Below are 20,292 nucleotides of genomic sequence, written 5' to 3' on the forward strand. Positions count from 1 at the left end.
ATTCATCATTTTTTTTATTTAAACAATGCAAATTACGTCTGTTGGTAATAATTTCGCTTTTACCGAAAATATGACTTTGAAAAAATGTGAAAGATTTAATGTCTTAATGGAAAAGATTTGGTGTCCCAATTATTTTTAATTAATTGAAATAATTACGTATATGATTTTTGATAAAATGTTAAAGACATTTATGATATTTTTGTTATTTTTTTTGACGGGAAAGACATTTATGATATAATATAAAAGAAAAGATTCTAAATGCAAATATTAAAATGGGACACTAAAAACGAAAAACGTACAGAATACAAAAGTATGAAATATTAAATGAAACATTTGAAATAGCATCTTAATTTAAGGTGGTTGGCACTTGCTTTGGTTAAACCAATTTCTTGTTACAAATACTCCGTATACCTTTTTCTAGATTACACATGATTATGTGGAGAGTGAAGAAAAATTGTAGGTAATTTTGTTGACAGTGATTAGGATATGTGTTCATCAATTACATCGATGTCACCACTTTAGACCTAAAAAACAAAACATCTTGGTAGTCTTTAAGCCTTCACCTCATACGGTCATACCACATGAGAGGAAGAGTTTACTTGGGTTGTAACAATCAAAGCCCAAAGTTAGGTTTCATACTTTCATCCTATAATTAATTGACATTTCACAATAAAGGTACTATGTAGTACTCTACTTAGGTTATAAACCGAAAACTCTTTTATTCATCTTTTAATTTGGACACATAATATTCATATTTGCGCAATTGCGCTTAATTCTTTAAAAGTCATGTACTCATCAAAGGCATTTTATTGCGCTTTAAAAATGATTGTGAAGAGCGTTGGTCACTTGGTTGTATCAAGTCAAAGGTAGAGCCTCCAATTCTTGAGTAATTGCAGGCAAGTCCAAAAACAACACCTTGTCTTAAATCTTTGGAATAATCCGACCTAATCTTAATCACCACAAGGAAATATGGGATTGTGACAAGTTGGGATTAAAATTCTCATTCCCGCTCTCGTATTTTTATATGTTTATCTTATATTATAGAATTTTTTATTCTCAACCACATTTTTAGATTTTCGTTATTTAAGCTTTCGACACGAAAACTGTTACTCCGTAAGCTGGTATACACAATTGTTTAAGGGAGGTACTAAATGCACGTAGTATTTAACCCAAATGTAGATTACTTAAATATTACTCCCTCCGTCTCTTTGCGTTCTTTACGTATTCCATTTTGGGTGTCCCATTTTGTTATTTACGTTTCCTTTTATATTATCACATAAATGTCTTCATATCTATTACTCCCTCCACCTCTTTTTGTTCTTTACGCGCGTTTTCCTTATTGGGTGTTTCAAAATGTTCTTTACATTTCCTTTTATAATATCACATAAATGCTATAATATTCTATCAAAGTCCGTGTCCAATAATTATTTAAACCAATTAAATTAATTGAGTCATTTAATCTCTCACACTCTTTTCACTGGGACATTAAATCTTTCTCATATTCCCAATATCAGATTTTTGATAAAAGTGAAAACATTATAAATAAACGTAATTTTTCTTGTTTGAATAAAAAAAATAGAGGATTCTCAACACGCATTAATTAATCGTTAAAACGCGTGAAAAATATCAAACGTAAAAAACAAAAAGAGACGGAGGGAGTATTTATTACTCCGCTATATATTAAAAGAGACATAAGGAATGACACGTGTCAAATTCTGGTGCAATTTTCCCGCCAAAAAGTTTTATTTTTTTTCCTTTTTTTTTCTCTTAAGTTACTAAAATTACTAAAACTGGGTACTACAAAATATTAAAGAAAGATTGTAGTGTTTTCATAATTAAAAAGTTGACGATTCTTAATGCATTCGAATTGGTCATAATTTTTTCCCTTTTTTTCCTCTCGAAATCCTTAAAATGGGTATAGTTATTAATATTTGTCTTGAACAAAGATTTAAGCGATCTTATATAAATCTACGGTTGAAAAATCTTATTGCACTTACCAGGGCCGGCCCTGGGGCAGGGCATAAGGGGCCGTCGCCCTAGGCCCCAGGGAAAAGGCCCAATATCACTTAAACTAATCAAAGTATGGTTCTATAAAATTTCATGCAAATTTGTTTATATTAGGCATTGTAGCCTAGTCGTTTGTATGTGTATGATTTTGATAAACTCACCTGAGTTCGACTCCTACTAGCCTTAATTTTGCTTGGTTTTTTTCTCTTCTTTTTTCTCTTTTTTTTTTTTCATTTTTGTTATTTCTCATTTGCTAACAATGAAATCATATTCTATTATCCAATTTGAGTCCAAATGAACACCATAAAGTAGAGCCATATACAATGTTTATAATCATAATATTTTTTTTTTCTTTTGTTAATCTAATCACACTCCTTGTTTTATTTTAGAGTTTAGAAAAAATAATTGATATTTAGCTTATTGTACTTCAAAAATTATTACCGACTTGCTAAATGGTTCGTTACTACATCATCGTCGTTTTCAATTTTAAGTTTCGTTATTTCTTTAATTATTCAAAACATTTCTTTCATCCATTTTGAGATTTGAAGAGGTCAAGTTGTTGTAAGATTTGTCTTATGTTTCCTTGAATGTTTGAAATATTTGAATATAATTCATGTTTAATGGCACAATTTCGAAAATATTCAAGCCTTCATATTTTGTAATAGAGGTAATATTTCTTGGCTAGTTTAATTAGAATAGAGTAGTATTAAGTTTTAAGAAGGTAAATGCCAATTATTTACATACATTTTTTCAATCATAAAGTACATCACATTTATGATAAAAAAAAATTGTCCACGTGCCGTTAAAAGGGCCTCAATTTTTTTTCGCCCATAGGCCACCAAAAAGCCAGGACCGGCCCTGGCACTTACATTAGTCATAATTACAATGTGATTAGATAGAATCGTGAACTGCCAATAAAAAAAGGAAAAAAATTATAGAATCATGAACTTCCAAGAAAAAAGGAAACGAATATGGAGAATCGTAATCTACGATGCACGTTATAAAAATTACCTATTAAATAAAATATTTTATAAATATTATATACATACAAAATAAAAAGTATTACTCCGTAATAACCATAATTAAGATTTCAACAACCTTGCATAAATAACAAGTTGACAATTCTAATTGCATTTGAATTGGTCATAATTACAATTGATTTGATAGAATTGTGAGTTGTCAAAAATAAAAGGTGTAATTGTGAATTGCCAAAAGAAAGGAAACAACAATGGAGAATAGTAATCAAAGATGCACGTTATGGAAATTACTTATTAAATAAAATAATTTACAAAAATTATATACATAAAAAATAAAAAAATAAAAAAATAAAAACGTTGACAATTCACTCGAAAATGCTGCTACCCGTATATATAAATTTCAACCACATTATTCAAATCAATGTCTGTCACAATTCACAAATCTATTACATTATATCAAAACAGACATCAGGAATGACATAGATCACTTCTTGGTGAAAAAATTACCCGCCAAAAGTTTTTTTTAATTCATTTATTTGTTTCAATAACTTTTTATGAAAAAGATTCAGTATATTTGACTAAAACTTAATATTTTGAAAATATATCAAAATCTTTTGTAGTTCATACTAATTAATGTATTTTCGAACAATTCTTTGTTAGTCAAATATTTTATAAAAAATGATCAAATTATAATTTTATAATATTCGTGCGTGCACGGAATCTGGTTCTATCAAAATGTGTGTCGAAAGATTATTTTAACCAATTAAGATTATTGGGGCACTCAATCTCTCATACTTTTCCATTGGGGCATTAAAATCTTTCTCATTTTTCCAATGTCATATTATTGATAACAGTGAAAACAATATAAATCAACGTAAATTTCCTTGTTTAAATAAAGAAAAATATAGGGATCTCAATGCAAGTTAATTAGTCATTAAAAAACTTGCATAATACCAAACGTAAAGAACAAAAAAAACGGAAAGAGTATTTAAATATTTATTTTAATCTATAGCTTTTTTTCCTTTTTCCATCCAAAACTATGTAATCAGTCATGACTTGTAATTACAATTTCAAATGTCTTTAACTTCCACCTTACGCTACAAATCGATGGACAAGAATGGTGAACTATGCAACGACAATTATTTTCTGGTACGTAGTATTTGCAAGTTGGATTTGTTTTGCGCAATATTTTTGTCCGACTCATATTTAAAACGAAACAAATCATACATAACTTCCAGAATAGAAATCTGAAACTCGTACATTACCTCCGGAAATTGTATCCGTCACCCTGACTGTACCTCCGAAAAACCATTCTGGCACTATGAATGTACCTCCGGAAAACCTTTCCGGCACCCTGGCTCAATCTCCGGATAACCTATCCGACACCCTAATTCTACCGTCTGGTTTACTATCCGGAACCCTTTTCGGAACATACCGAACTCATCTAATTCACCAATTGGGGTTGACGTGAGTGGTTAAGGGTTTCTTGCTCTTTAACCAAAGTCTCGTGTTCGAGGCTTGGGTATAGAAAAAACCTCAGTGGGAGGAATGCTGCCCATCGAGGTACCCATGCAAACTCACGCATGAAATTAGTCAGCTCGCCTATAGCGGTGGGAACTCCTCATATTAGAACAAAAAAACATTTTCTTTATCAAAATTCAGAATTCCTATACATGTGCAATTTGAAAGGTTATTCAACAATTAAACCATAAAAATCTCACCTTAGAAAGGAGGGAGAAATGAATTGATCAATAAATTGAGAGTGTTTGTTGAGAGGGGAGAAAGTCAGACGAGAAGAACGGGAAGGAGGTCAAAGGCCGAAGATAATGGGTACGAATAAATAAGGATTTTTTCGTCATTAACTTATTCTATGTTTAGGATATTACGTAATGCATTTAGTACTTGCGTCATTTAATTACCTTCATTTTTGTTCTCTTAGATTCAAACACCTTTGGTTAATTTGCAAATTATTATAAGCACAATTTCAGATGCATGTAGGAAATCCATTTTTTTCCTGGAACAACGACGATCTTCTTATAATGGTTTCAGTTATAGTTAAAAAATATTAAAAAATTTATGGAAAATTTGATGGAAATAAGTCAACATTTGGGCCGTCTATTAAAAATAAGTCATGATTTTGATTATATTTTAATTTGAATAAATCTAACTTTACCACCCATCAATTTTATACAAGTCAAACCAACTTGTGACCTCGTTGCAGGTTATAATACTTGTCACTTGTTTTTTTTTGAAAAGAAATGGCGGGTTTTTTAAAGCATATTTTGACATGATTTTATGCAACTCTTTAGCACGTTATTCGAGATTATATTTTGACTCGTACACCAAGACACGCTAGCCGAGGAAAATTTTGATATATTTTTTTTCGAGAAAATCAGCTTAATTTTCTAAAACAAATCATCTTATTTTTATTTATTTTTAAATCTACAAAAATACAGGAAAGAAGGTTGGTCATTTACCCGTAGACCCGGTCATCAGTAACTTGACTTTGTTTGGAATTGATGGGTGCTAACTCACTACTACAAAAACAGGAATAAGTAACGCCGAATAAGGTACGGTTAAGTGTGATAAGCGTTTCCAATGATCATATAGTACATTTTTCTTTGATAACAGTTCTATGGGGGAAAGAATATAGAACGGGTACCTTATTTAACAGTTTCATATTCTTTTACCCTGGTAAAAGAATAAAATAATACGGAGTATTATTAAATCTATACATAAATGCATACTATTTTCTATAAAAAAAATACAAAATAACTATATCAGTATTGGCGGCAGACAAAACTCAAATTAACTCTAAGAAAATGAAATATCTCCCGCAAAAGACAAACCTAAAGCCCATAATTAATAAACTCAAATAAAAGTGTTATTACTAATTACTAAAACTAATATACTCATACCCTAGCCCACCTTCCCCATTAGGCATTAGCCGCCAACTCCTCCACTCCTCCGTCTATCTCTCTGTTTTACCTATGTGTTTCTCTTTCCCCATTTCATAAATTACTAGTTTAAGAAATTGTCATTGTTCCATTTCGATTTCCACGCCAATACTCCTCACACATGATTCTCATTTCTCAGCAGATTAAATCATTGAGAAATGGTTTGCACTCTTTCGATTTCTGTATATTCCTCACAAGCTTAATATATGATTTAATGTTTATTTGATCAACCCCTTTTCCTATTTCTCATCATTAATATAGGTTTTCTTGTCTTGCCTTTAATTTTAATTTTCGAATTGAATTACAGGAGATCTGATTGAATTTTGGTTATTTTTATGTTCTCTTTAATCGTCAGACTCGCCGCCGTCATGATTGCCGCTCCACCATCATATCTCCGACTCCTGTCTTGTTGCTGCCCCAACTAACACCGTTTTTAAGGTTTAAGGTAACATAATTTTTACAAGTAAAGTGCATGACGAAGATAGCTGGTTATGGGTGCTGGCATTTTAACGCAATCCTTATCCAATCCCAACTTTAATTATGTTATTTTGACCTTTAGTGCATGACGAAGATATCTGGTTTAAACAAGACAATTATATTTACAAGGGGGGATACTAGGATTCGAATCTATTACTGAGTATATATTTATTGGCATTGACTAATTTTATCAAGTCATGTTGCATATTGGTTGGTCCATTTAAAACTAGATTAAGAAAATGTCAAACGTTTGTGTGGGACTATGCTGCTTAATTGTCACAAATTGCCTTGAACATTTTCTAATAGCTCAAAATCAACTTGATTATTACTAGCACATAACTCTGAGTCTCTGATATTAGAAATTAGAACAGGACATTAGATGGGAATATTTTGGTATCTCTTGTTTGTTATGGAACTAATAACAAGTATGAAGATACCAATTGAGGTTGGCATGAGTGGTTAAGGGCCTCTTGCTCCTTAACCAAGGTCTCGGGTTCGAGCCTTGGGAATGGAAAAAATCTCAACTGGGAGGGATGTTGCCCATCGAGGTACCCATGCAAACTCCCGCGGGAGATTAGTCCACTCGCCTAAGGCGGTGGGAACTTCTCGTAGTAGAACAAAAAAATAACAAGTATGAAGATGAATGAAGGAGCTTATATTCAATGACAAAGCAATTGAATATGATGAATATTGCCATAATCATAAGCCTCCTATTGGCTATTGGCTATTGCTTTCATCAAGTCACAAGTATGTGGCCTATTTGGTAGTGTCTTTTGTAGACTTTGGGCCTGAGTTTATTGTACTTGACACAGATGGTTATGATCCACACGCCGGCATAATTGCATCTATCATTAATGAAAATCCTGCCCGGTTATTCTGGTGTGATTGTAAAATTATAAACACTTTTTAGACAGTTAATGATTCCAACTCAACAATTGGAGTATGTCAACAACTAGGTAGCCAATTTATTTTTCTCTTCCAAAAACTTAAATGCTTCAATTATTGGTTCTTAATCTTAAAGTCCTCTAATTCTCTTTTGGTGATTTCAGGTTTAAGTCTAATGCAGAGCAGCGAGATAAAGTTCATAGTTCATCGTTTTTTTTCCAGTTGCAGTCAAGTGAAAGAGCTAGGAAATATTTGAAGAGGCGAAGAACTTATAAAGAATTATAGTTTGGGAAGTGGGAACATCAATTTATTCATTTTTTGTTTTTAATTTCAGTTGTAAATTAGAGTTACTTCGTAATATGTATGTTTGTGTATTTGAACTTTATTGTAATATTAACACATATATACAAGAAGTTTTTGGAAATCGTATATTAAGAATTGTTTAATTTTTTTTTTTTGAAATAAATAAGTATATAGTACGCCTATGTATGGAAGATGTTCTGTATCTCAATATTTAACAAGAAAAATAGATGACGGTTATGTATGGAAGGTGCGCTTTATTATAGAGTATAGGAGACAGTTATGTACGTTAACTGTTCTATATTCTTTTTTCATTTTCTGATTTTAGGAAGGGAATAGAGGACGCTTATCTCTTATCACTGTACTTTATGATTAGGTATATAAAACGCTTCTTTTACCCGTTTTATAAATTTTATAGCGCGCTGAGTTGGAGAACGCCTCTAAGGCGTCCTATAAAGTGTATTTCAACAGTACTATATGCCCCTTTTTGTAGTAGTGACTTATTCAGATATAATAAAAAGCATGATTTGTTTTTAATAGACGGTCCAAAGGTTAACTTATTCCCATCAACTTTTCCAATTTTTATTACTTTTATGATTTTTTTATCATTTTTATTAAAAGGAAATGTAACTAAATACTTTAAGATTGTTGATCTTCTCTCACAACTGAAACCCTAACTTATTTCAAATATTTTTAAAAAATTGCTATCTATGTACGGATTTACAACTTGGTAGATATGGGTGTGATAACCTAAATTAACAACATAATTCGTATCGCGATTGAGTTCCTGCTAAATGTGAGGAGAAGAAAACTATTAAAAAGATCTGCTTGACACAAGTCACATAATCCACAAACTCTTGAATCTCCCACAAGAGTTTGTCCCTGCAAAATATCACAACCTCTATGAATTAATTACCACCTCAATGTAAACATGAAATATATTATTTTCAACGGCTAACAGAAACTATAAGTTAAGTAATTGATCCAACAAGTAGAGGCATTTCAATATTGAAGGTTCGACTAACAACGTTATTGTCTAGGCGATCTCTAATAACTAGACTTGGCTTATTGAAATGAACCAACCAATCAAAGTTAAGCTTTATAGTACTAGGGGCAGAATAGGTCTATGCAACTCGATGGGGTGGTACACTGGTACATGGAGACTAGCTATGTAGGAGAGTTATTATGAATATTCGCACCCAAGGAATCTAGACATTTACGCGCACATATTAGTTACATAAACTTCCTAAATGATAAATATCATGTAAGAGACAAGAGTTTGTCTAAAAATGTGAGCATTACGAGTTTCCATATACTCAATAGAATGTATAATCTTTTTAGCCGAAAAGATAACATAATTATGATTTTTATTGACATCTTATCAACAATAATTGAAGTCAAATTTATACTCCTTCTGTTCCCTTTTAATGCATCACTTTGACGTTTACGATATTCATATACTCCGTACTATATTTGACTTGAACATATTTTTTTACCAGTATGCGAAATTAAAATGTTATTATGTCAAATATTGTTGCAATAGTCATAATACATATTTTCAAAATTTCAACCTATAATTTTTACAAATAGAAAATTAGAGATGTTTGCCGGTCATGCATTGACAAGTGTACCGGTCCAAGTGATGCATTAAAAAAACATGGAAGTATATTAAATCGTAAGAATTAGTCGGAAATTGTATTTAGTTTGCATAGATGAAAAATGTATCGTGTTGGCTCGTATTCAAGTCAAATAAGAACGAGTTGGAAAACTTCAACAATTACAAACCCTATTTAATTAAATGTTTCTTGTCATTTTGATACCTTTACACCAACCCTCTACACTCTTTCTGTGTCCGGTGATGTCGTAGTATCATATTTACATTACAAAGTTAGTCTAATTCTAAAGGTTTATTGCAAACTACATCAGGTTACTGGTTGTTTTTTCTTAGGAAGATTGAATCGTGTCCAACTTCGTATTTGATTTCAACATAAAACTGCAAAAGAAACTACCTACTATATTTAGTTAACACCAACTTAATTTACTCATATGGCATCTTATTTACCCATTTAATTAAGCAGGTCATTGTCCCCTGACACCAACTAAACCGATCAACATGAGCCCGACCCAACCCGATTTAACGCGGGTTTGGACAGAAGTTTCCGGCCCGTTTCCCGAGCCTGGGCCGTAAATTAATTTTTTTTAGCGAGTATGGGCAACATAAAACTACACTTTTTAGGCTCGAAAAGTTCGATATTTTAGGTCCAAAATAGCGGATTTGGACAATTTTTTGGGCCGAATCTTGGCATGAACCCGGCCCGACATACGGGCTGATTTTTATACATCTACCCGGCCCGAACCCGACCCGTCCCTCATTTGATCGGGTCTAACCCCAACTCAATTTACTCTAGTGATAGCGGTACAATTCGACTCCGCCCGCCCTCCCACACTTTTCTCTTACCTCAGATAGTCACCTGCAAAATTCTTCATCCCTTTGCTCCAGAAAATATAAAAAAACCACCTTCTTTCTCAGCTACCTATCACCGGCAAGGGGCGGCAACCGCCGAATTCCGACTGCAAGTAGCGACAATTAAACCACAATCGCCCAATCCGACACTCCCTCTTCCCGTCAGAAATCGAGCTCTAATGTTCAATTCTTCAATACCATCACTCGATTTTAAGAATTTAGGGTTTTTCCATTTAAACCCTAGATCTGAAATACACTGGATTTTCTTTGCACAGAATTGAGGTTACACCTTTATTCCTCGACTAAATTCAGTTCAAACTCCCGGAAATCTTGAATTCGTAGAAATTAATCCACAATTTGTCGAAAGCTATGAAGAGCAGGTCGAATCGCCACCCGACATCCGACCCGCCGGATGACTGGGTAGACGGTTCATGGACAGTGGATTGTATTTGCGGCGTCAATTTCGACGACGGCGAGGAGATGGTGAATTGCGACGAGTGTGCCGTCTGGGTCCACACTCGTTGCGTTCGTTTCGTTAAAGGAGAGAAATCATTCGCTTGCGACAAGTGCAAGAGTAAAGATAACAGGAACGATGATAGCGAAGAGACGGAGGTTGCTCAATTGCTTGTTGAGCTGCCCACCAAAACAATCAAGATGAGTAGTGGCAATAACCATAGTATCAGGAATAATAGCAACGATGCGTTTACTTTTAGCAATTATCCTCCACCTCCTCCTCTTCCGCCTCGGCGGCCGCCACACCGGCTGTGGGTGAACAGACCCATGGAAGAAAGGGTACATGTACAAGGTGTTCCAGGTGAGGGTGATGTTCCTACTCTTTTTCAAGGGTCACCGACCGTTTTCGGGTCGAAGTTGTGGAAGTGTTCTGGCTATGTACCTAAGAAGTTCAATTTTAAGTATAGGGAGTTCCCCTGTTGGGAGACAGAGGAGGATGTTGATGATGAGGCAAAGGCGGACCAAAGCCCTGAAAATGTAATTGATAAAGGGGCTGGGGTTTTGTTCTCTTTGTCTAAAGAGAATGTGATGCTTAACATGAGGGGTGGTCAATCTAAAGGTGGTGCTTTTGATGGGAAAGCTTTCAAGGATAGGAAATGGGATAATGGGGGTTCGAAGAAGTTAAGTTCACCTGGTTTGTCGAAGAAAGAAAAGGGTATGGGTCGGTCAATTGTGCTTCATTGTAGTAAGAGGAGTAGGGAAGAATTAGGGTTATCTAAGGATCGCAGTGGGAAGAAGAAAATTAAAGGTAGTCTTAAAGAACAGGATGGGAAGAAGGAGAAAGGTCATGGTTTTAAATCAGGTATTTCTGGAACTCTTAATACTGTTTTATTAATATGCCTATATTTTTTGCTCTCAATTTCATGTTCATTGATATTGCTATTGTTTTTTTATTTTTTTATTTTATGTTAGTTGTCATACATTCAAGTAGTGCTAGGCAAGCTGAAGTGTGTGAAAGCAAAGGCCACAAGGTAGAACCAAATGCTCACCTAGCTGAGGGTAGTAACATAGAAAAACCCAAGAGAAATACAGCTACTGATGAGGGAAATTTGGTACTTAGGTGCACAGAAGTGTCTGGACTTGGTTGTTCAAGTGAAAAGAGGGTCAAAGCAGAAAAGCCTAGCCATGATGCTACTGATAGCTCCCAGAAGTCTTCTAAAACTGAAGCAGTTTCGTTGCTAATTGTGGAGGACGGTGTCTCGAGGAGCCCTGTAAAAAAAGAGGTATGTCTGCTGATTATAGTTTTTCCCATTGTGCACTTATGCTGAATTTTCCTGTTAAACATGATTTTTTTTGTTTTGTTGAGGTTGATTAATATTCTCGACATCGAAATATGAAGGCTATCTGTATATATATGTCGTTGTTAATGTCTATTATATCAATCTTTAGTCTGTCCTTAAGAGTCTGGGCATGTGCTTTTCTCCTGATGTTCACTTGTCCTGGATTTATATGGTTCATAACTTATGGTAGCTACGAATTTAACTATCTGAACTTATTGTCCCTAGTAACTTACTGGAACTGATCCTCAAAATTATCTGGTTGTGAACTTATTGGAATTTTTACCCCTTAATTTATCTTAACTTATTTCTTCTGAAATCAAGTTTTTCTAACGTGAAAAGGATAGCCTTTGTACCAGTAACTGAAATGAATAAATGTGCTGGCCCAGCTTCTGGTTTGTTAAATTTTCTTGTCATGCCTCACTTGTTTAACCATATGAAATGTCACATTGTATCAAGATTCCCTTGGCTCTAGAGTGATTTTCGTATGAGATTGTTTAGTACTATATAGAATGATCGCTACCGTTCTCTTTGTTGTTCTTTATGGATATCTGAAAAAAACCTTCCCCTCTTTTGCTATTAATTCTTATCCCTAAAGCTATGTATCAAATAATAGCTATTTGAATTCTTCTCCCTCAAGATATGTAACTTGGGTTATGTTGTGGTGTTTGATACGGGTTCCGGATGTGTATAAGATTCATCGAGAGTCATAGTTGCTCAAAATTTTATAACATGGAGATTCGAGACTATGCCCAAAGTTTGGTCATGACCCATGGGTACTCCTAGAGGCTAGAATTTCCTTTGATCTTGAAAGATGGATACGATTTGATAGTCCAAAATATAAGCGTGTTTGATATTCCAAAATTCTTGGGCCCTAGGTCTAATCTATGACCTATACCATTTTGTATGTATAAATAAATGCTGACAATTCATCATCCGGGCAACGAGTCTAGTTAAAGAAATTACTACAGCTGACCTGTCAAACGGGTCGGTCGGGTCGGGTTGTAAAAAATTATTTTCGGGTTCGGGTTGAATCGGGTCGGTCACTTTCGGGTTCGGGTTTACAAATGCTTGTTCAAGACCCAGAACATTCGGGTTCGGGTCGACCCAACGGGTTGAGAGATTTTAAAACGCGCATTATATTTTCATTAATTTGGGTGCTAAAAATACACAATATGGGCCTAAATTAACAAATTTTCCTACACAAGTTTATATTTAGTCAAACTCAACCATAAAATGACGTATCATTCAAATTAAAATCATATTACACACAAAAATAGTAAAAACAACGTGTTTATTATGCTTAAATTTTCTCATAATCTCATTTATTACTATAAATACAATGATTTTCAATCGGTCGGGTCTAAAACGGGTTCGGTCGGGTTTTGACCCATTACTTTCCGGGTTGCTCGGGTTCGGATAAAATCGGGTTACGGGTCACAAAATCTTGTTCAGGACCCAGTATTTTCGGGTCGGGTTCGGGTCGGTTTTCGGGTCGGGTCCATTTTTGACAGGTTTAAGCACAAGTGTGCAACTAGCCCACTACTTTATCCAAAAAATTGTTTTTGTCAATCTTAGTTGTTTATACATAGCATTATAGCCAAGAATTGAGGAAGGAGAGGAGATACATTTTATTGAGCTGAGCTAGCAGTGAGAGGTATCAAGTAGCCATGGAGGATGGTTTGGAATGATGAAACTGAGAGCTCAAAGCTAGGACTGATGTTTCATTCCTTTCTCAGTATCTTCCTACTTAACTATTACGTTTGCTCAACTTCCATTTAGTTTGGATGGTTTGAAGTTTGAACCTGTCGCAGCGTTACATCAGGTATGTGGTAAACTCATTAAACTACAGTGTGATTGTTGTGGGACTTGTGGGTGAGGTATAAATCCCTAGTTTCATGTGGATTGCACACCCATATTTGGCTGTGTCGTTTTCTCGTGTTACTCCCTCCGTCCCAAAATTATAGTCCTGTTTTCTAAATCGGGCGTCCCCAAAATTATAGTCCTGTTTCTAATTTTGGCTACTAAGGTCCCCACTTTCTCAGGTACTATATTAATTAAAAATGTATTGAAAACCCCACCCATGTACTATATTCCACTTTCCTATGTACTATATTCCACTTTCCTATGTACTATATTCTCCTTCACATGTACTTTATTCCACTTTTCCATACAACTCAATCATCATTTGTACTTTATTCCAGTTTTCCATGTATTATTATTCCATTTTTCTTAAAACCTGTGTTTTTGGTCAAACGGGACTATAATTATGGGACGGAGGGAGTAGCATGGATACTGCCAGCATTTTTCGGGTAACATACCAAATAGTTATTCCTTTTCCTTTATGTTAATTAAACAAATACGTACAAGTATTGCGTACATCTTAAAGTGTCTCTCTGGATTTTACACTAAATTAATACTCCCTCCGTCCCGGAATACTGACCGGCATATAGTTTAAGGCAATTTAATTAGGTGGTAGTTGAAATTGAGTATTTTTTAATATAGTTAGTGGGAAATGTGAACTTTTTGAGGGTGGTGGGGGTGGGGTGATTTTTTTAATGTTTTTTTAAATGTTAGGAATACAAGGGAGACCTTAGGTAAGTGAGAGAAACAATATAAAATTAGAAAAAATATTCCATTTATAGAAACGGTGCAAGTATTTCGGGACGGCTTTATAAGGAAAGCGGTGCGAGTATTCTGCGACGGAGGGAGTAGGTGTATAAATGAGGGGGATTTAAGTATTTAACCAAGTTTGTATCAGTAAGTAGAGAAATTTGATTAGATTAAAGTGTAATACATATATGCTAATAAAAAAGGACAATAATATCAGAGAGACCAAAAAAGACTCGAACGTAAAGATATTTGGAAGAAAGAAGCACCTTTTAAGATAAATGTTATGTCTAACAACAGTTTTTTATACCATTTATACACACCCACCTTGTACCTATTTTTGGTTAGCAATCACACTCTCCACATGTTCTCTTCCAATTTCCTCATCTATACATGATGTAAAGAGATTACGTTGATTATTGGCAATTATTACCAAAGTATGAGTGTTCTACCCTATGTTACTTGGACTCTTCATTTCACCTCAAGTGCCCGCGTCGGATCCTTGACACTCAAACATGAGCACGGACACTGGACACTTCATTTTGGACCAAAATCATGATTTTTTCCACAAAATAGCCGAGTCAGACACTTGGACACATACCCGTGTCCGACATGGGTACCCGAGTCCGAGTAACATAGGTTCTACTCTACGATGACTGTAAGGGCAGCATAGCTAAACACCTCAAAGTAAAGATTGAATGGGCAAGGAAGTTGAATATCGGAGTTAGTTCAAGCTTTAAGTAATCAAATAAATGAAGCATTTCCTATTGCCTGCCTCCCTTGTCTGTAATGCCTATTCAGCTTCCCAGCTCACTATAGGTAGCCGTTTCCTCTCCATGTAACCCTTGACATGTTTTCTAGCTAGTGCTCCTTGCCACTACACCATTTTTTTCTCTCTCCTATTTTCCTCTATTTCTCCTCCTAAAGATAACTCTCAATTCTGAAAGTTAGTTTTTTGGTGTCTTCACAGGCTAGAAAAATAAACATTTCAACTCATCAATTCTAAAATTCGCAGATCTATTATGTTTAAGACAATTTAGGATGAAATGGTGAAAAAAACACAGCATGAGATCGTTGCTCTGCAATCCCTTGGTAATAGTGGCAGCAATCTTGGCAGAATAGAGGATCAGTAGATTCAGTAGGGTAGCAGTTGATGAGGGGTAACAAAAATTTAAAAGCTTGTAGTTGCACCCTACTATTCTCTCTCTCTCTCTTGATATTGATAAAACTGTTATTAGTTATGCAATGTTAGCTCTGTATGTGAAATTGGAAGGGTGGTTTCTTCCAATACATTTAATAACAGGATTTTGAAGATCAAAAGTTGTCCCAGTTACATTTCTAACTTTGGTTCTCACTTGTTCCTCAGTCGATTAAGTTTTTCTGTAGAAACCTTGTTGCTGGGTTATGTTTGTTGATTAATCGCCTAACCCGACTCTATATCTGATGAGTAATTGCTTATTTCTTTTGTAACTGCTAGGGACTCGTTTTAGATGTCTTTGATAAAAATCAAGGAGCATTTCCAGAATTATCAAAGTCAAAGGCTCTCGCTGATGATGTGGATAATGCTGGTCTAGAGCTTAATAGTTCTGGGACCACGAAGGATGCAGGGACTGCCGTGCCATTGATCTCTGGTTATTCTGATGATAGAACAGAATCAGATATTGATAATCATAATGGGGTTTTGAGAAGTCATCCTTCTGATATGGATGTGGACTTGCTCTGTACCGAGCAAGTATTCTCTCCTGACCGTGAATGTGAAGACTCCAAACTGAATGAGGGTGCTGCAACTAGTCCCCATCTCCATGAACATGAGGTTCAAGATAATGACAAGAGTCTCGAAACAGTCAACGGTAGTCAGCTCGTGAAAAATGAAGAGTTAATGGAAAATCAATGTAATAACAAACTCAAGTGTGAGGGTTCAGAAAATTCCGTTGAGGTGCAGAAAACCTTTTCAGACTCTAAACAAGTTACAAGAGTTGCAGGCGAGATTTCAAAATTGAGTGGGGAAATCCTGCCTCCACCAGCCAGTCATCATAAAACAGTGTCTGTTAAAAAGTCGTCGAGCTCTTCAACCATTGTCATCTCCAGATCGTGTCTTTCTGATAAAAATAGGGCTGGAAATTCTCAGAATCCTAGTTCCATTGGCAAACGAGTGTTTTCAAATTTTAGTATGGGTACTAAGAAGGAAAATTCACCTCTTGGTCAGGTAAAAGATGAAGATAAACATGAAAAAACAAAAAACATGCTAAAAGATCATTCAAAATCCTCTACCAATGCTGTGTTGAAGGCATCACAGCCAAGCAAGCCTGTGACAAGTCCTAGTCCAAAAAATCATACTTCTCTTGGAAAGGATTCGTCAAGGCATCCATTTTCAAAGAAGTCTTCCGTGGAGGGTGCCTTGCTTTCTCCAGGTATTGATGAGCCCGCTGGGTCACTGCAGACTCAACATGCTTTAACTGGCCAAAGTAAAAATGCTGCTTCTGCTGGACAACATAGAGGGGAAAAAGTCCTTCAGCCGAACTTACAGTCGTCATCGAAGTCAACACAATCGTCCTTGGGGCACCCGCCACCTTCGCCAAGTGCTCCTCCCGGATTGAGCGATGAAGAGGTTAGAATAGTATAATTGTTAACTTTTTATTAAAGCTTTCTTCATTTTATTGTTTCTTTTTTTATTCACTAGCTGTGTTTTGTGTTGCAGCTTGCTTTGCTATTACACCAGGAACTTAACAGTTCCCCAAGAGTTCCTCGAGTACCCCGTGTACGTCATGCCGGGAGTTTACCTCAATTAGCTTCTGCCTCTGCGACGAGCATGTTTATCAAGCGTAATACTACTAGTTCTGGAGGGAAAGATCAGCAAACAGTAAGATGCTTCCTTTTATTTTAGGAATGAAATTAAATATAACAATAATTTCCATTATCAGCATTATTTTGTCTTTATTTTCTTCCAAGAGCTTGATATTGATGTTAAGAGCATGTTTGGTATAGCATTTTTCAAGTGTTGGAAATGGAATCAATTAACTAATTCCATTACCTATTGAGATGGATAACACATTCCATTTCTGATTGCTAACCTTGAGGTAACAAAGTGTTACCCTCCTCAATCACTAATTTGATACAAGAGATGGCTTTCCTTGAGTAAACCAAACAACAAATGATGGTAACACTTAACATTACCGTTTCTCTTTCTTAAATGTTTCCAATCCATTTCGTTTCCTGAATTCATACCAAACATGCTCTAAGCATCTTTGCTTACAATGCTTCCATCTCGATTATTTTTTCCTGACATCAATTTTATTATCTGATTATGTGGAAAATGTTGTGTTAGTTTTCAAGAAGAAAGAAGAAAGACGGATCTCGCAATTCCCGTGAACAAGATATTGAAGCTAGGAAGGTAGAGAGGGAACCTTCCTCTCCTGATTCAGTAAAAACATCTGATTCCGCTAGGAAAAGCGTCGATGACGTCTCCACCTCAGCAGCGAATAGTGGTCCATCCTCCACTGATGCTAACGAGCGAAAATCATCATCTACCCGTGATTCGCCAGTTAATAAGCCTGAAGATGATGCAGGGACTAATAAGGGACTTCCTCTAATCCATCGAACTCTACCAGGTTGCTTCCCTAGTGTGTTTAATTGGTTATTGCTTTCTTTTGATACCAAATAATAATGTATTGGGCCTCAAGTTGATTGATATTCTTTTGTTTTTACACTTGTAGGATTGATTGCTGAAATTATGGGCGCGGGCAGGCGTATGACATACGAAGAATTATGCAACGCTGTCCTGCCGGTGAGCTCCTTCACAGTCTGCATATGCTTTACTGTCTTAAATATTTTTATTGCATTTTCAATGTGTCTAAGGAGATGGTTTTGATGTCTTTTTGCCGTTTAACCTTCACAGCATTGGCAGAACTTGAGAAAGCACAATGGCGAGAGGTATGCCTACTCCAGTCATTCTCAAGCTGTACTCGATTGTTTGAGGAACCGGTCTGAATGGGCACGGCTAGTTGATCGTGGTCCAAAGGTATGCTTCCATGCCAATAAATCTACCCTACTCTTTTTTGGTCAGTGCTGACTTCCACAATCATTAGTATGTCCAATTAAACCAAGCATCAATTCCATGTTCACCACGCCCACTGTTATATTTGGTGACCAATTGCACTAAGCGGACGTGGATTTTTCATACAATGTCCAAAATTTGGAAACTTTTCAGTTGAAAACCCGATTTATGCCCGTGTACGAAGTATATTTTTATGATTGCTCTACTCCCAGCCAATGGCTACATGCTGGAGGTGGTGATGGTGTAAGTGTTGAATATAGATACTCCCTCTGTCCCTTATTGTTTGCCCCCTGAAGCAAATGTGCTTTATTAAGAATTGGGTGAGTGAAATTTAGAAGAGACAAACGTGGTGGGCCAAATATATTTTATGTGGGAGTAAAGTTGTGGTCCCATGAACATTTATGGTAAAGGGGCAATCTTTTAGGGACGGACTAAAATGACAAACGGGGCAAACAAATAGGGACAGAGTGAGTACTCTCTCCGTCCCTTAATACTCGCACCAGTTTGACCGGTGCGGAGTTTAAGACATTTGAATTGACTTATTAATTTAATGGGTGTTGGTTGATAGTGGGGTATTTTTTAATATAGTTAGTGGAAAATGTGTAAGGGGTGGGGAGTAGTGAGTGAGGGGTGTGGATTTTTAAATGATTTTTTTGTAAGAAGTAGGGGTGTAGGTGGGGTGGTAGGTAAGTGTGAGAAATAATATAATATTGATAAAAATTTCCATTTATAGAAGCGGTGCAAGTATTAAGGGACGGCCCGGAAAGGAAAGCGGTGCGAGTATTAAGGGACGGAGGGAGTATATGTTTTATATTTTGGCCTGTGGAAGGTGGGTTTAAGATGCTTCTTTATCTAATGGTCAAAGGTTTTGTTCTTTTTTCCAGACGAATGCTAGTAGAAAGAAACGGAAGGTTGATGTTGAGCCTCCTAATACTGAATCAGAGGATGGTGATGACAGAAGTGTAAGGGAAAGGGATGATAAAAGCAAGAGCTTTGATTCAAATAAAGAGGAGTTTCCAAAGGGAAGGAGAAAAGCTCGGAAGCGTAGGAGATTAGCCTTGCGAGAAAGAGGGGTTAATAAGAAAAGAACGAAAAAGGGGGCACTACTTTCTGATGACTCAGCCGCCACATTGTCTAATTCCAGTGAAGACAATAATGTTTCTAGTGACGATGACAGTCAAGGAAGTGGTAAAAGTGAAGCCTCTGCTAGTTCAGCTGATATTGTTGCTGGCTCCTAACTCTGAACCATGTCAAGACTATAGTCAACAATGAGAGGGTTATTTTCGTCATTTCTCAGAAGTTGAACCTAAATCTTCTCTGAATGGATGCTGTTATCCTGTTATGTGTTAAAAGTGTTGCCTTCAAGTTCTGAGGAATGGGGGTCTGCTTTCTTCTCCAACATGAGGCAATGGTTCCATTTTGACTATAGAGAAAAAGAAGGGTTTGTGTAAATAAAACTAGTATTCCTCTTTTCTCTTTTGTTGGAGGGTTGGGGATTTGAGAGATGAGGCTGAGAAATTACACTAGTTAATTGACCATTGTTGTAAATTGTAAAGTCCTGTAAAATTCAATTTTCGCGTCTATATTATTAAAGCGGAGTGGTGAGGGATGTGTGGGCTTTAAAACCTCAATCCTCACCTCTCCTGCAAAGTTATTTAAGGAAATGCAGACAATTATAAAAAAGCAAAAAAAATAAAAAATCAGCCAAAGTCTTCACACATAATTAATTGAGAGACTAAATTAGAAATAAGAATAATTAAGATAGTAGGTA

At 35.7% G+C, this 20,292-nt stretch overlaps 1 protein-coding gene and 1 long non-coding RNA gene across 2 annotated transcripts; both read left to right on the forward strand.

Moving 5' to 3' along the window:
* The first annotated feature begins 5,893 nt into the window (after nt 1–5,893).
* On the forward strand, nt 5,894–7,717 carry LOC110806108 (uncharacterized). The gene is made up of 3 exons (XR_002538209.2): nt 5,894–6,102; nt 6,297–6,386; nt 7,468–7,717. It is a non-coding gene; the product is annotated as an uncharacterized lncRNA (long non-coding RNA).
* A 2,305-nt stretch (nt 7,718–10,022) lies between these two features.
* Nucleotides 10,023–20,185, forward strand: LOC110796079 (uncharacterized). Its single transcript, XM_022001111.2, has 8 exons — nt 10,023–11,382; nt 11,493–11,803; nt 15,945–17,075; nt 17,166–17,327; nt 17,793–18,075; nt 18,181–18,251; nt 18,363–18,485; nt 19,406–20,185. Exons 1-8 carry the CDS (start codon nt 10,437–10,439, stop codon nt 19,757–19,759), a joined length of 3,381 nt encoding a protein of 1,126 aa, XP_021856803.2. The 5' UTR covers nt 10,023–10,436; the 3' UTR covers nt 19,760–20,185.
* Nucleotides 20,186–20,292: the final 107 nt, after the last annotated feature.

This window comes from Spinacia oleracea, chromosome 6 (assembly GCF_020520425.1).
Source record: "Spinacia oleracea cultivar Varoflay chromosome 6, BTI_SOV_V1, whole genome shotgun sequence".
In the NCBI taxonomy this organism is placed as follows: Eukaryota; Viridiplantae; Streptophyta; class Magnoliopsida; order Caryophyllales; family Amaranthaceae; genus Spinacia; species Spinacia oleracea.